Source organism: Triticum dicoccoides, chromosome 4B (genome assembly GCF_002162155.2).
Source record: "Triticum dicoccoides isolate Atlit2015 ecotype Zavitan chromosome 4B, WEW_v2.0, whole genome shotgun sequence".
NCBI classification, from domain to species: Eukaryota; Viridiplantae; Streptophyta; class Magnoliopsida; order Poales; family Poaceae; genus Triticum; species Triticum dicoccoides.
In genome coordinates this window covers 396,993,258-397,005,017 of record NC_041387.1, presented here as the reverse complement: position 1 = coordinate 397,005,017, position 11,760 = coordinate 396,993,258, and the positions used below count along the sequence as shown (strand labels likewise).

General features: G+C 44.5%; 2 protein-coding genes across 3 annotated transcripts in view; both read left to right on the top strand.

Annotated features, from left to right (window-relative positions):
- The first annotated feature begins 171 nt into the window (after positions 1-171).
- On the top strand, positions 172-4,210 carry LOC119296305. The gene is made up of 8 exons (XM_037574710.1): positions 172-662; positions 1,051-1,118; positions 1,864-1,930; positions 2,159-2,313; positions 2,408-2,478; positions 2,611-2,679; positions 2,978-3,078; positions 3,639-4,210. Exons 1-8 carry the CDS (start codon positions 420-422, stop codon positions 3,936-3,938), a joined length of 1,074 nt encoding a protein of 357 aa, XP_037430607.1. The 5' UTR covers positions 172-419; the 3' UTR covers positions 3,939-4,210.
- A 3,538-nt stretch (positions 4,211-7,748) lies between these two features.
- Positions 7,749-11,760, top strand: part of LOC119296304 (FIP1[III]-like protein) — a 9,104-nt gene continuing 5,092 nt past the window's right edge. The window contains exons 1-8 of one of the 2 annotated variants that reach the window (XM_037574709.1): positions 7,749-8,201; positions 8,464-8,585; positions 8,851-8,977; positions 9,079-9,129; positions 9,198-9,284; positions 9,372-9,473; positions 9,555-9,637; positions 9,744-11,331. In XM_037574709.1, coding sequence (XP_037430606.1) covers positions 7,797-8,201; positions 8,464-8,585; positions 8,851-8,977; positions 9,079-9,129; positions 9,198-9,284; positions 9,372-9,473; positions 9,555-9,637; positions 9,744-11,331 — 2,565 coding nt within the window. In that variant the 5' untranslated portion in view covers positions 7,749-7,796. Of the gene's footprint in view, positions 8,202-8,463; positions 8,586-8,850; positions 8,978-9,072; positions 9,130-9,197; positions 9,285-9,371; positions 9,474-9,554; positions 9,638-9,743; positions 11,332-11,760 lie in introns of both variants that reach the window. The other variant, XM_037574708.1, reaches the window with a different exon arrangement.

Genomic DNA, 11,760 nt, shown 5'->3' with positions numbered 1-11,760 from the left:
TTTCTTCAAAAAAAAAAAAGAGAGACAGGCAGATGCATTGAAGCTCATGAGGAGAAGAACACTTTCGGGTTTTACATGACCTTCCAACTATCAAACCGGTCAAACAGCCAGATCTCGCGGCTCCGGTCGACGCCGTGAAATCCCCTAATGCCCCTCTCCCATCATTCCGCCGGTCTTCCACCCGCCGCGCGCAAAAGACACCTCCCCAGGGACATTCCCGTCAATTCAGGCAGGTCACGGAGGACGCAAAATTCCACGCTCCCGAACCAAGCCGGCGAGTCGGAGGCGCCTTCTCTACGCCGCCGCCGCCGCCGCCGCGTGGACCAGCCCAAACAAACCAACCTCGAGCTTCTCGCCGTCCCAGGAACGCACGTGCCCCGGGCGTCCACCACGACGCCTCGATCTCCCCTTGTGCCTTCATGAGACTCCTCCTTGTCGCGGCGGCCCTGGTGGCCTGCGCCGCCGCGCACGAGCACCACGGCGAAGCTCCCACTTGCGCCGGCGGCGGTGGTCGCGTGGTCGCGGAGTTCCGCCACGGGGAGGTGACCCTGGACGGGCACCCCGCCGACTGGGAGGCCGTTGAGGCCTCGGAGTTCTCGTTGCTCCCGGCGCTGGACCCCGACGACGACAAGGCCTACACCGGTGGCAAGGTCGCCGTCAAGGTTCGCCCCCTGTGTCCCGCCATGCTCTCTCTATAGCTCCCCGTACGGGAATTTGTGGATCTCGAGAAGCAAGGTGGATCGTAAAAATATAGCTGCCTCAGTTGCTGAAATGATGACTAGTGGATGCTTGAACTTCGATGCTATGCGATAGGGTTTGGCGTGTGCTGTCGAATAAGGTGTGCAGTGCCATTTGTAGTACTCCCTCCGTCTGGAATTAACTGCCAATGAAATGAGTGCTCATTTCATCGGCAGTTAATTCCGGACGGAGGTTGTCGCTGTCTGGATTAGATGTGTAGTGGGTTTGCAGTGGAAGATGCATTCCGTATGTGTGATCTCTCGGAAGTGGTGGCTTTGTTTAACTTTTGAATGGAATGGACTGTGTGTGCAGGCTGTACATGATGGCGTCAATGTTTTCTTCATGCTGCAAGTTGATGGGGACTATGCTTACACTAAAGGGTACTTTCCACTTTTCATTTGGTACACTTCTATTGGTTTGCATGATACAGTTAGTTGAAGTTGTATTGCCTTTTATGGTCACTAGCAAGATGCCCGTGCGTTGCACGGAACATCAAGATGCATTTGTATGAGTAGTTTATCTTGTGGGAGAAAAGGATGAACGAGGGAAGGCCTTATCTGCAAATGTGGAGAGGAGTGCGGGTAATTGTCATAGTTTCCTTCCTATCCGTTAGATATAGATCGGACGGCCTATATTGCAGGATGGCAGGCACACCATCATCACCAACTCTGCTTTTTATAAGAGTAGAGATTCTTTTAGTTCTGAGGTGTGCCAAAATTGGTTGGAGACATTGGACAGCTCTAGTGTTTTGAAGTTTGATGCACAAACTCTCCTAGCAAAACTGCAAAGCTTCTCTCTTTCTTTTCCTTTTGCTTGGAACATCAATTTCTTGCTAAATTGTAATACTTCAATTGTAGCAATGACAGTTATAGAGGCTGGGAGATTTATACATGAACCTCAGTTAGTTGTATTACTGGCTATTGCATGACATTCTCTCTTATGACCTTATCTTCTTAAAAAGCCTGACGGTGGTCTGATTTATTTGAGATTGCCTTTTGATCTTATAATTGGAGAAAACAATTATATTCTCGGTGTATGCATGTTAGCCTTGTACATTACTTCTCAGCTATACAGGTCTGCAGCAAGTATCCTGTGATTTTGATTGACTTGTTTTGCATATTGCAGTGAAAGTAAAAAGTGCCCCTCTGTTGCTCTGATGTTCCAAGTTGGAGAAAAAGCCACGTATTACAATGTAAGTTTGATTTAAGCCCCTTTATTCCCAATTCTCAAGTCACGGCGCTAAATGCTAACTATATGTGTTAGTTTAGTGCTGCTGAATGTTAAAAGTAGTTAGCTTTATTTCTTCCTGTACTATGTACTGGAGAAGCGCCTATTGAGCATATATGGACAATGTTGTTTTACCTTTTTTGATCTATTATTAAAGTATATATCTCAAACTTGGAGCTATTTGTCTTTTTAGATGGGAGGGTGCAAGGATTTGCCTGGTTCATGTACGAGAAAAAGTTGCAGAGATCATGAGGTCGACATTATGCACTTTTCAGTTGGAAATGCTATTCCTGGACGTCTCTATGGTGGCAATCACATAGATAATGCAGCTGGAAACGGAGGTGATAGGTAATTCTAATGTGCTCTCATGGTGGTTGTATACTTGTATAGTTATGCATAGTAGCATGTGAAGATTTGATGTTGAAATACTTAATTCGTGTAGATTTGGCCATCTTGTTGATGTCTATGCATGGAATCCCCATTGCCGCTACCTTGATGGTATAGGCCCTAAAGGTACTCTGCTATTTGACACAAAGAAATTCTCATAATTTTTATTTGAAAAATTATTTAATGTTATTACATGCATTTTCATTTATTTTGTGCATTAACATTCTGTGACAACCTTGCATAATGGTTTCATTTCAGAAAACAATTCAAATGCTCAAAATGATTGGCATGGGGCTTGGTGGCACAGTTCCCTGACCTTCCATTCAGGTAGGTCATTGAACATCATCATTACATTCTTTACCACATGGTTTCTTGGAGAAGCTAAGAAATGCACGTCTGTGCAGAAGCAAATAAGTACACAAGGAGGACATGTTCTCATGTTCTTAATGCCCACATCCTCTGCCCGCTAATTTGCATGCTACTTAATGATTTTCAATTGACAGCATATGAAACATTATCTCTGGAACGTTCGACTTTTTTGGGACCTTCGATAGCGTGAACTTGATTAAAAGGCAAATCCGCCCAAGTAGAACTAAATCATTTTACTATCATGTGAACTCTTCAGGTTTTGTGGATGATGACAGTCCTTATGGAAAGAAAGATGACAAGGGCACATATTACTTTGAGTTCTCAAGGCCCCTAAGAACAATGGACCAGTTTCAGCAGGTGTCTATCTACTATTTTATTAGATTATTTTCCACACTATTACATGAAAACCAGCATACCTAGGGACATGTGCAGAAATGAAGTTATAGTGTCAAGAAACATTCATTTCATTGTATTTCTGTTCCTTCGACAACTAGATCTGCAATTTGCCAGCCTTGCTAAGGAAACTGTGTGCATGCAACATTCCCGTGGTTGGGTGATTATCAGAAATGTCTGGTTTGTACTATAAGATTAAGATACATGCACCGTATGACAAAGTTATTGCCATGGCACACTTAGGGCACACAACCCACTTAAATGGAGACTGTTTAGATGCTTGGGCAAATGTCTGCACTGGCACGGTACGTTCATATCTTCAGCAACACAAGTTCAAGCACATCCTCTTACGATGATGGTCAGTTTGTGTGGATCTACTTCAAACCCGCAAGCTGACACACACAGGGATTAATGCGTCTCAATTGCATGCTTCAAGATTATACACCACCTTTCAAATAATTAAACATACCTTTTGGTTACTAAATCTGTTTGGCACTTACTTAAATGTTTCTTTGGCTATGCAGGATGCGCAGTTCACAATAGGCGAGCCCAGCAATATGGCCGTAGCTTTCTGGTACCCAACTGACGGCAAACCATGGAGCAACTCCCAGCATTACTCAGCCAGCTGCGACTGGGTGACACTGGACATACAGCCTTCATTGGAAGCTGCTCGATACCGCCCAGCCCCTAACCGTTCCTGGGATGCTGCGACCGCCTTCGCCTTGCTCCTTTCAGTGGTGGCCGTTTGCGTGTCTATCTTTGTGGGCTACTCAGCTTCAAAGAACAAGAGCGGTGTCCAATTTACACAGCTGGCACAGATCTAGTTTGGTTGCAGGAATTAATTCTATTGTGTGCCGGCATTTCATGACCCACGCCATCCATATGTGAGGATAATGGGTTTGTAAGATCCTTTCACACTTGGACAGAGGGATTCCCGAGTATAGTTGCGTCGGGATAATCTAGTGTAGGACACAGAAAATACACAGCCGGTTTCGATTGTAACGTGCAGGGTACATTTTCTGTAGATGTATGTATTTCAGTTCATACTGGCAGTTATTGTTATTTTTTGCGGGGAAATAGAGAGATTTGATACTAATTTGGCCAAGTGCATACTGTAGGCCATTTTTATTTTCTGTAAATGATGTATAGTCGGGCATGATAATCTGGTAGTCTAGCTTTCTCGCAAAAAAAAAAAGTTTTGCGACAGCGAGCAATCTCTCACTTGATTTTTCTTTCCCTCTGACGTTCATATTAGGGCCCAAATTCGGTTTTCGCCCGGTTTTTTGTAAATTAACTGGGCTATCTGCGGGAGACAAGAACACTAGATTCTTCCACCTCCGGGCTAGTTTGAGGAGGAAAAAGAATATGATAAAAGCGCTACAAAATTCCTTGGGTGTGATTGTTGTTGATCCGGACGAGCTAAAATCAATGGCAAATAATTTCTATCAGACCTTGTATGCCTCTGAAGGGGTACAAGGAATGGAGGCAGTGTTAAATCATGTACCGAGGAAGGTGACAGACTAAATGAACTCAAGGTTAACTGCTGATTACACTGCAGAGGAGGTCAAAAAAGCGCTTTTCCAGATGTTCCCGCAAAGTCCCCGGGTCCGAACAGATTCCCAGCTCACTTTTATCAATGGAATTGGGATATTTGTGGAGACGATGTCACACGGATGGTGCTAAGGATAGTCCGAGGGGAAGAAAGTCCGGAGGTGATAAATGATACGGTGCTGGTATTAATACAAAGGTACTAAACCCTTCGTTGCTATCTCAGTTCAGGCCTATTAGTCTCTGCAATGTACTTTATAAGATTGCTTCGAAGGTAGTGGCTAACAGACTTAAGGAGATTTTGCCTGATATCATATCCGAGGAACAATCTGCTTTTGTGCCTGGGAGGTTAATCACAGATAATATAATTTGTGCCTACGAGTGCTTACATTTCATGAAAAGATCAAGATCAAGGTCTAATAGTTTTTGTGTGCTGAAGCTCGATATGATGAAGGCTTATGATAGGTTGGAGTGGCCTTATCTGAGAGGAATTATGACTAAATTGGGCTTCTCTCTTCAGTGGATCAACATAGTGATGAGCATGGTGTCCTCGGTATCCTTTTCAGTTTTGTTTAATGGAGAGAAGCTTGAGTCATTCATACCAACTCGAGGTATTCGGCAGGGAGACCCGATCTCCCCCTACTTATTCTTGATTGCAGCAGAGGGCCTTTCGTGCCTCCTTAAATCCGGTTCTCACCATCAGTTGCAGGTATTAAGGTGGCTCCAACGGCGCCCATCATTAACCACCTGTTTATTTGTAGATGACAGCATGTTGCTTTTTAAGGCTAATGTAGAGGGGTCAGCTGCAGTGTCAAACCTGCTAGAAACTTATTGCAACGCTTCTGGTCAGAGGATCAATCATGATAAATCGTCGATCTTTTTCAGCAAGGGATGTCCTCCTCAGGTAAATGAGTCTATCAAAAACTCTTTAAATGTGCACAATGAAACTTTGAGTGAGCGTTACCTGGGAATGCCTACTGATGTTGGTCACTCAAAAAATGGTACTTTCAAATACTTGAGAGACCGTGTGTGGGATAAAATAAAGGGATGGATGGAGAAGTTGCTTTCGGCGGCGGGCAAAGAGGTGTTGATCAAGTCGGTGGCGCAGGCCATACCAGTTTTTTCAATGTCATGCTTTCGTCTTCCTCGGGGCCTGTGTGAAAATATAACTTCCATCATTCGTCAATTCTGGTGGGGGAGCAAGAATGGCAAGAGGAAACCAAGTTGGGTAGCATGGGATGCAATGACACAACCCAAACATCTGGGGGGTCTTGGCTTCAGAGACCTAGAAATTTTTAACATAGCATTGCTAGCAAGACAAGCTTGGCGTATCCTAACGGACGAGGCATCACTTAGTGGAAGAATTCTGAAAGCGGTATACTTTCTGTATTGTACCCTTTTGGAAGCGCAGTTGGGAGCTAACCCGTCTCAGATTTGGCGGGCGGTTTTGGACGGCAGAGATATTCTAGCACAAGGGATAGTCAGAAGAGTTGGTAATGGGGAGACAACTGATGTGTGGAACCACAATTGGATCCCGCGGGAGAACTTCAAACGACCTATCACGTCGCTCATCCAGCATCCTCCAGCTAAAGTGTCTGAACTCATCGACAACACTTCTGCTCAGTGGAGGGAAGAGCTGATCAGGTCAGTTTTCACTCCGTTTGATGCAGAGGAGATTATGAAAATCCCGCTATGCACTCGCAATGTTTTGGACTTCTGGGCTTGGCATGAGGAACCCAGGGGTATTTTTTCTGTCAGGTCTGCTTACCAGATGATGAACAAAGCTCAGCCGGGAAAGATGGTTTTATGAAGAAGCATGTACTTCAAACAGGGATAGCGAGTTTTGGTCGTCCCTTTGGCATATCCAGGTCCCATCTAAGCTCCGTTTGTTTCTTTGGAGACTTGCGAGACAGTCCATGCACACCGGGGAAGTTTTAAATCATCGCCATATGGCGGACGAGGATACGTGCAGGCTATGTGGAGCACGAGACACATGGAGGCATGCACTTTTATCATGCTCAATGTCCCGCAGTGTTTGGGCTCTCGCTCCTGAGGAGCTTGTCGAGAAGATCATCAGCTACCAACACGACGACCCAAAAGAGTGGCTTTTTGCCCTATATGAAGCTCTGAGTACGGACGATTTCCTTCGATTAGTTGTGTCAGCATGGGCAATACGGGGGGCGAGGAGAAAAGCAATATATGAAGACATTTTCCAGTCACCTTTTGCTATGAACAATTTCATATCAATTTACCTGGATGAAGTTCGCCAAGTCAACACCCGAACCCAGAGGCCAGCTAGCGCACCCCTTGTAAGGAGATCATTATGGATACCTCCGGACCAAGGGAGAGCTAAAATAAATGTGGATGCAGCTGTGTCACCAAGAAGGAAATGTGGAGCCGTCGGGGCGATTTGCAGAGATCGAAATGGTGACTTTCTCGGGGCCTCGGTGGTGGTTCACAAGTTCATCACAGATCCTCCCACACTTGAGGCAATGGCTGTTCGGGAAGGGCTGTCCTTAGCTGAGGATTTATATGCCCAGAATATTCAGATTGCGTCTGATTGCAAAATGGTGGTTGATGAAGTGAGAAAGGGGTCTCATGCGGCCTATGGAGCAGTGATCCAAGAGATATCTGAACGATCCTTAATTTTTCATTCTTGTAATATAGGTCATGAATTTAGGAGCTCGAATTATGAAGCTCACAACCTAGCAAAGCACGCTCTCTCTCTCGGTATTGGTCGACATGTTTGGTTGGGCCAACCGGGAGATCTTTCCTTCGTCCCTGTAAACATTGTGACGTCTGAATAAATAAAGCTTTGCAGGTTGTCTAAAAAAAAACTGAACAATTCTCTTCTTCTTAATTATTAATCGATGAGGCAAATATGATGAGGCAAATATGTTTGCCTCCGTTTCGAAAAATAATAATATTAGGGCCCAAACAAGAAGAAGAAAATCCTAACCGGTCGCGGGCCGGGAGAAACCCCTGGAAGCTACAGTATGCTGGTCCCATCACCGGCCCGTGAGAATCTAGTTGCTAGGGTTTTAGGCCTGCCTCTCCCAAGGTTTTTGCGCAACCTGCGGCACGGCTCATCAATGGCTTAGCGGTTCCGGTTAGTAGCAGCCATTCGTGCCCCCATGTGCTCCTCCATGGCCGACCCAGCCGACGCCGCCACAGCACCGGCGAACGATGACGACGTCGACGATCTCTACGCCGACCTCGACGACCAGGTGACCGCCGCGCTGGCCGCGGCTGGGGAGAGCGGCGGCTCCAACGCCAAGGACTCCGACCCGGCAACCGACGCCGAGGCCGAGGCCGACGCCATCGAGGCTGTGGATTTGGGGGACGGGCTCGCGGGCTACAGCAGCAGCGACGAGGAGAGTGAGGATGACCTCCACATCGTGCTCAACGAGGACGGCTGCGCGCCGCCGCCTCCTTCTGCCAGCCGGTGCGAGGAGGGGTGGGCGGAGGAGAGCGAGGAGGGGGAGCTTCGGGCCAGCCTCTTGAAGAGTCTATCTGCTAAGGACGGCGGACAGCGCAAGGTATGCTTCGCGAATTTGTGAGGAATCGCTACTTGCTAGTGTCAAATTCGTCGAAACAATAGCTAATTTTTGCTCTTCTACTAGTTAATTGGGACGTGCTGAGAGTTCCTGATTTTTCAGTACCGGTCTCGGTACACTCCATGATGCATGGACTATGCATCCCAAATTCTGTTGTTCTGATTTCTGATACATTAACATGTAGTAGCTTGGAAATGCTATTTTGGATGAATGATGGGGTTTTCCATGTAATTGCGATTTCCAGCTTCACGGGCTCCACTACAAGGGACCTCTTGACAAAACAACAGTGGCAATCACAGGACAAGGTGATCTAGGTCACCAGCATGCGTTTCAGAAGGATTATTATTTTTTCTTGCCAAGAAACAGGTATGCTCCCTTTCCCTTCTCTCATTCTAGCACAAAATCCTTAGAATTGTGTAACACGGAACTTTGCTACTCATGTTCTCGTTGCAATAGCGATACGAGTATTTATGGCTTTGTTTGGCGATTAGACATTGGATTATTTATGACCGTTGCTTGCTTATTTATTAGCTGCAACTAATTGGCTGGTCTTTCTATCTGCCTTTCTATTATTATTAGGATATGTAGTTGTACTTGCTTGCTTATTCGACCATTTCTTCTATTATTTCAGGACTGTTTTCGACATAAACATTGAAGCATTTCAGCAGAAGCCTTGGAGACAGCATGGTATAGATCTTACTGATTACTTCAATTTTGGTCTGGATGAAGAAGGTTGGAGAAAATATTGTTTTGGCATGGTAGGGTTCATGACCCATTTTTTATTCACATTTGTGTTGGGACTTTATAATTTGAGAAATTGTGATAGAGAGACGTTACTGTTTTTTTCCTGTAGAAACAGTTCACACAGGGAGCCAGATCACTTGCAGAAAAATCTTCAGGAATGGATCAGGTGAGACACAGCCTTGAAGGTTTGTCTATGTGCTTATTAAGAATTCTCTTACATATCTTTGCACACAGGAATCACATCACAATCTTGAATCTAGTAAGCTAATGCCAAAGTCAGCAATTTATTCTGGATTTGAAGGAAGTAATGACGTTGCCAAGGTAATATGAAGTTAAAGTTTCTTGTGCTGGAAGCAGTACATGAATTATGTTCAGTCTGTGAGAGCTAACTTAATATTGCACATCTAGCCAAAGGGTAGAGCAATCGATGTTCAAGGTGGTCTGTTTGAACGTCTTCCGTCAGCAGATATGTGGCGTCCAAGAGAAAGGGATTCTGATGTTGTGATACAAGTATGTTTCATCAAGGCGTCTAATATGTTGCCGCTATATCTCCTGATTTATATCTTATTACAAGTTATTCCGATTGTACAGGTAAACATGATGCTTTCGCCTTCACATCACTCCACTTCTGATGACAACTCAACAGTAAATGACAAGTGCATGACTACTGAAAGGTATGCAGAGTCGGAACTACATGTCCCTGTTGTTTTGAGAAGGTTATACTTGTATTTCGCAAGATGATTGCTGAGTTGACCGTATTCTTAATCACAATGAATGCAGAGTATTGGTTAATGATCCTGGTGTCAAATGTTTGAAAGACACTAACCATCTGGTGGACAAGGTTGTTCATAAGGAAGTGCTTAATGGAGGTTCCTCAGAGTGTACTGGGAGCAAACTGGATACGAGAGATTCAGCTTCTACAAGGGACCATTTTTCTAGTCCTCGTTATTCTGACATGCTTTCTGAAGAATCAACAGAAGATTGCTACTTTAAGAGAGCTAATAGATATCCAAATTCCAAGGCTACTTGTTCAGACACCAAGCTTAAGAATGTGTATGCCAAGTCTGATTTTTGCCGACATTCGAGTAAATCAGACCAAGAAAGTGCCAAGGGGGACAGTCATAGCTATACCCCCTCTCCTGCTGATGATAGATATGACAAGACAGATGAACCTGATTTCATGTCCAGTGGCGTATTTATGAATCGTCAAAGTGATCACCATCTCTTTAAATATGGGCATCAAGAAAGAAAAGAACAGATGCGGAAAGGTTCAGCTCATGTAAGGCATGATGTGTTTGAGAAGGAAGAAAAAATAGCATATAGCTATGCTAGCAGGTATGATAGAAAGCATGAAGAGAAAAGATCTAGCTCCACTTTCCTTGGTAATGATTGCCGCAATGCTGTTCACAATCAGGTTTATGAAAGACGTGATTATTCACCTGCTGAAAGAGCAGCTTTGAGAAATGGCGTGCATCGCTTTAGTACTATCTCTAACCATCATCACGACCGTTTTTCTTGGCATGAATTCAATGATGGCCAAGATGATCTGCAGAGGCTCTCATTAGCCAAAGGGTGGCAGCGACGCCATGATCACGGATATGGATACAAGTCAGTGCAAAAGGCTGAGCTTTCTGATGACATTGATAGGCACATGTATAGAGAAAGTTATTACCAGGAAACTAGAAGAGTCCGACATGGCCACGGTGAGGATGATGAACTATTCGATTACAATGACTACCGATTTGGTGAGTTCTGTGGACCTGAGGTTAGACGAAAGTACCGAAGCAGAAGATCTGCAGAAAGCAGTGATGAACATTGGAGACATCCTTACCACCTCGTTTCGCCTCCTCGGGCAAATGACTACCCCAAGAATCCTGAGAGGAATTGGTCTTCTCCTGGTTTAACTTCCTTGAGCTCAAGAAACAGTCGAAATGCCAAATTCATGCAATATCATCATGATGAATACTATCAAAATAACAAGCACCATAATTCTTCAGTTCACGTTGACAACATTCAACAATCTGTTACATTCACTGCTGCCCCCTCTGAGACTGGTTATTGTATTCTTCCAGTCAAGAGGAAGCTCCATGCTGGTCTGGGTTCAATGAGCCGTAAAGATCTTCTCGGCATAGCAATTTCAAAAGGGAGAAGACTGAAGCATGACCAATTCATGATCAGTGATAGGAAGCTTTATGCTGTGGAGATGCACAATTCTCCAAAGGAAACTGTTAGAGAAGCCATTTATAGTTTCAGTGATATGAGAAATAGTAATACTATTTCAAACATTCACGATGAAAGAAGGCATGAGCACATGAATATTCAGCCCAAGGACGCAGATAGCATCCGCTTGAATGATAGGAAAAGAAAGGTAAACTTTGAGGAGATAAAATCAGAAATGTTGTACACATATATAATATTCAATATATCTTTTCCCTTAAGCTCTTATTGTGGCAAGAGGGTGATTTCAACCAGCACATATGTGCACATAAAAAGGGAAGAAAAGGAGTGGGGCTTTGTGCTGCTCAAAACTGAATTGCACATAGCTCAGTATGGTGGTGGAATTTGCAAGTCCTCAGTTTTCTTTGAAATTTATATTTTTATCTTTTAGGGGCATTTACGCACTTCCAGAACAATGCACATGCTCCTTTGGTAAGCTGTTTCTTTAGATGGTCTGGTCTCTGGTGGGATCCTACCAAAGTTTGGTGTCAATTTTAAACCAACTTGGATGTCGGTCAGATATAGTTGCTCCATGTCTGTAAACAAGGCCTGAAATAACTTAGGATACTGGATTTTTGTT

Bases quoted from the DNA above. Each gene is read 5' to 3' on its own strand.
- LOC119296305 (XM_037574710.1), top strand. From the start codon at position 420: ATGAGACTCCTCCTTGTCGCGGCGGCCCTGGTGGCCTGCGCCGCCGCG. The intron at 1,119-1,863 runs GTACTTTCCACT...TGCATATTGCAG, and splicing joins GACTATGCTTACACTAAAGG to TGAAAGTAAAAAGTGCCCCT. The intron at 2,314-2,407 runs GTAATTCTAATG...TAATTCGTGTAG, and splicing joins GCTGGAAACGGAGGTGATAG to ATTTGGCCATCTTGTTGATG.